Source organism: Salvia splendens, chromosome 14, assembly GCF_004379255.2.
Source record: "Salvia splendens isolate huo1 chromosome 14, SspV2, whole genome shotgun sequence".
In the NCBI taxonomy this organism is placed as follows: Eukaryota; Viridiplantae; Streptophyta; class Magnoliopsida; order Lamiales; family Lamiaceae; genus Salvia; species Salvia splendens.
This window is the reverse complement of record NC_056045.1, coordinates 6,869,769-6,872,762: the sequence shown is the minus strand read 5'-3', so window position 1 is coordinate 6,872,762 and position 2,994 is coordinate 6,869,769. Positions and strand designations below refer to the sequence as shown.

Sequence of the window (2,994 nt, the reverse complement as noted above, 5' to 3'; positions counted from 1 at the left end):
ATATTTTATCTTATTTCAAGATTTGATATACAATCATATATAGTCATTTTATCCACTTTGTTCTTCAACAAGTTTCTCAAAATCTACCACAGGATCAAGAGGAGAATCAAGCATATGGTATGATGAAGGATTTCCCATCTTGTTTTGGTGAAAATGGAGTTCAAGTTGCAGATTCATCACCACCAACCACAACCAGAGCTCAAAATCAAGTAGCCTGCATCTACCACTACACTTCCCAATCCTTCTCTGGCTTCATCACAGTCACATGGATCAAGAATCTCATGACCAGGCCCTGAGCATCGCCGTCGAGAACTCAGCCAACGACAGTCCCGGGAGAGTGGACATTAGGACATGGCCCTTCTCCAAGAGAAAAGGGTTCAAGAAAATGGAAGTGGACTCAACAAAAGTAGACATCTATTGGGACTTATCCTCTGCCAAATTCGGGTCAAGCCCCGAGCCCTTAGAGGGATTCTATCTAGCCATAGCAATAAATCAAGAACCATGCCTTCTCCTCGGAGATTCGCAGACTGAAGCCTACAAGAAGATGGATATCGATCCATCACCATTTGCACCAAAGGCCTGTTTTATTGCTAGAAAAGAGCACATTTTTGGGAAGAGATTGTACAATTCAAAGGCGCAGTTTTGTGGGAAGGGGCGTTTGCATGATATAAGGATTGAGTTTGATCCAAATGAGACTTGTAGATAGGAAGGTAGTGTTGCAGGTGACTCACCTTCAGTGGAAGTTTAGGGGCAACCAGACCATCCTTGTGGATGGAGTTTGTGTTGAGGTGTATTGGGATGTCCACGGCTGGCTCTTCGATACCGCCGCGTCCAGCGCCATCTTCTTGTTCCGGACACACGTGCCGGTCGCCAAGGCCGGACCCTTGGAAGGCTCGGAAAATTGGCAAAGATTGAAAGAGTCTCCACTTAGTCATGGTTTTTCACTTGTGTTGTGTGCTTGGAAGAGTGAATAGTTGTTAAGGCCTTGTTTGTACATTAATAAAAGAAATGAGACTCCAAAAATTCCCAAATTTAAATTGACATCAAATAACCGCTTTCACAACTCTCTCTTTTCCGCTGATGAAATCAAGAAACTCCAAGATTTCTCCAATGGCGACGCAGCTATTCTTGATCATCGCCGGAATCCTAGTTTCCAGCGCCGCCTCCTCCGCCCCACCCAACATCGGCAGCATCCTCTCGACGCTGGGTTTCCAAGAGCTCTCCGCCGCAGCGAGCGCGACAAACCTCTCCTCCGGCGGGCCCACGACGATCTTCGCCCCCACCGACGCCTCCCTCAACACGTGCCCGACCTGCTCCACCTCTCTACTCCTCCAAGAACACTCCGTCCCGGGGCTCTACCCGCTCCACTTCCTCCGCCGCTTCGCCATCGGCACCAAGATCGAGTCTTTCGCCGCCAACCGCTGCCTCACCGTCACCGCCTCCCCGACCCCACAACGGCCAGGAAAAAGGTCTTCATCAACGGCGCCGAGATCGCCAAGCCCGACTTCTTCAACAATGGCCTCGTCGTCGTCCACGCCATCCAGCGCCGTCGTCGTCCGGCGCCGAGAACGTCTCGCACCTCTCCCCGCTATCGTGCGCCGTCGAAACCATGACCACCTTATCCTTCCCCCACCGCGCCGCCACCCTCTCTATCATGCGCTTCATGCTAAAAGACGCCATGCGCGCCATCCGCGTCGGCGGCTACAGCATCGTCGCCCTCTCCATCCGCCTCAAGTTCCCTCAGCTGTTAGAGCTCAAGTCGCCCACCCTCTTCGCCATCGACGACGTCTCCGTCTTCGTCGGCGGCGGGGGCGGCGGGGGCGGGGAGCTGTACGTGGCGGAGATGGGGTTCCACATTGTCCCCAACAGGCTGCTCACGGCTGCGGATTTGATGGGCCTCAAAAACGGCACGTCGCTGCCGACGATGGAGCGCGGCCGGGATCTGGTGGTGAAGAGCGCCGGGGGAGGCGGGCCGCTGGCGCCGATGCGGATTAATTTTGTGAAGGTGGATAGGTTTGATCTGGTGGTTAACAAGAGGGTGGCTGTTCATGGACTGTCTATGCCGTTCCACGACGTCGATCGGAAGTGGCTCTCCGGCCAAGAATTAGGTTCGGTCGCGGCCGGAGTTCCGGTGATGCAATGGTATGCATCATGGATAGTGATTTTTGATGACTTGTGAGGTTAGAGCAATTAGAATTTGCTCTGTTTAGAGCATTAGCACAGGAGGGCACCCTAAGGGATACCCTAAAGCCCGCCCTATGCACCGCCATGTCAGCATTTTATCCTCCTACTCTTTCACCTGCAGTGGGGCGCCCTATAAGCCGCCCTATAGGTTTCACTATTGTTTTGTTAATTAATTTAAATATTTTCAAATATGTCAATGCAAAATAATTAAAAAATACCACGATTAATTAAAAACGGCAAATCTTACATTGATTAAAAAAAAGTTTTACACGAGTTAGAAATGAAAAAAAAGTTGACTACTCTACAAAAGTCCCAACTTGCGGCGCAGCTCATCGATCATCCCCTGTAGGTATTCGGCTTTGGCCGGGTCCTAACATTGCATGAGGGCATTGTGTGTATCCAACAACGTCCTCCAGTTGGCGGCCGCTATCAACTCCGCATAGGCAAGTGCCGTCGGGGTCGGGGTCAGGGTCGGGGTCGGCTAGGGGGGGGGGGGGCGGGCGCGGCTTGCGAGGAGGATGTCGCCTTCACCTTCCCCTTGTTCTTCGCAGCCTTGGCGCCAATGGGACGTCGGGAAGACACCAGTGTGCCGGAACTCTCCTCCTCCTCGTACATCGTCCGGTTGAGGTCCACCGGATATGCGCCGCTTTCGCTGCTTGTGTAAGCACCGGCTTCGATAGTCCTCGTCCTCTTTGGCGCAGCCGATGGCAGAATCTCGTCCTGTAACTTCTGCTTGTCCTTCAAGAGCGCCCAAATGTTGAAATGATTGAAGTCGCCGTACATTGACTGGTACGACAACAACGCTCTATC

The 2,994-nt window shown here is 52.3% G+C and overlaps 1 protein-coding gene across 1 annotated transcript; it reads left to right on the top strand.

Moving 5' to 3' along the window:
* Positions 1–265: 265 nt before the first annotated feature.
* On the top strand, positions 266–2,205 carry LOC121764091. Its single transcript, XM_042160167.1, has 2 exons — positions 266–698; positions 1,158–2,205. Exons 1-2 carry the CDS (start codon positions 266–268, stop codon positions 2,177–2,179), a joined length of 1,455 nt encoding a protein of 484 aa, XP_042016101.1. The 3' UTR covers positions 2,180–2,205.
* Positions 2,206–2,994: the final 789 nt, after the last annotated feature.

Bases quoted from the DNA above. Each gene is read 5' to 3' on its own strand.
- LOC121764091 (XM_042160167.1), top strand. From the start codon at position 266: ATGGATCAAGAATCTCATGACCAGGCCCTGAGCATCGCCGTCGAGAAC. The intron at 699-1,157 runs GTAGATAGGAAG...CCTAGTTTCCAG, and splicing joins GTTTGATCCAAATGAGACTT to CGCCGCCTCCTCCGCCCCAC.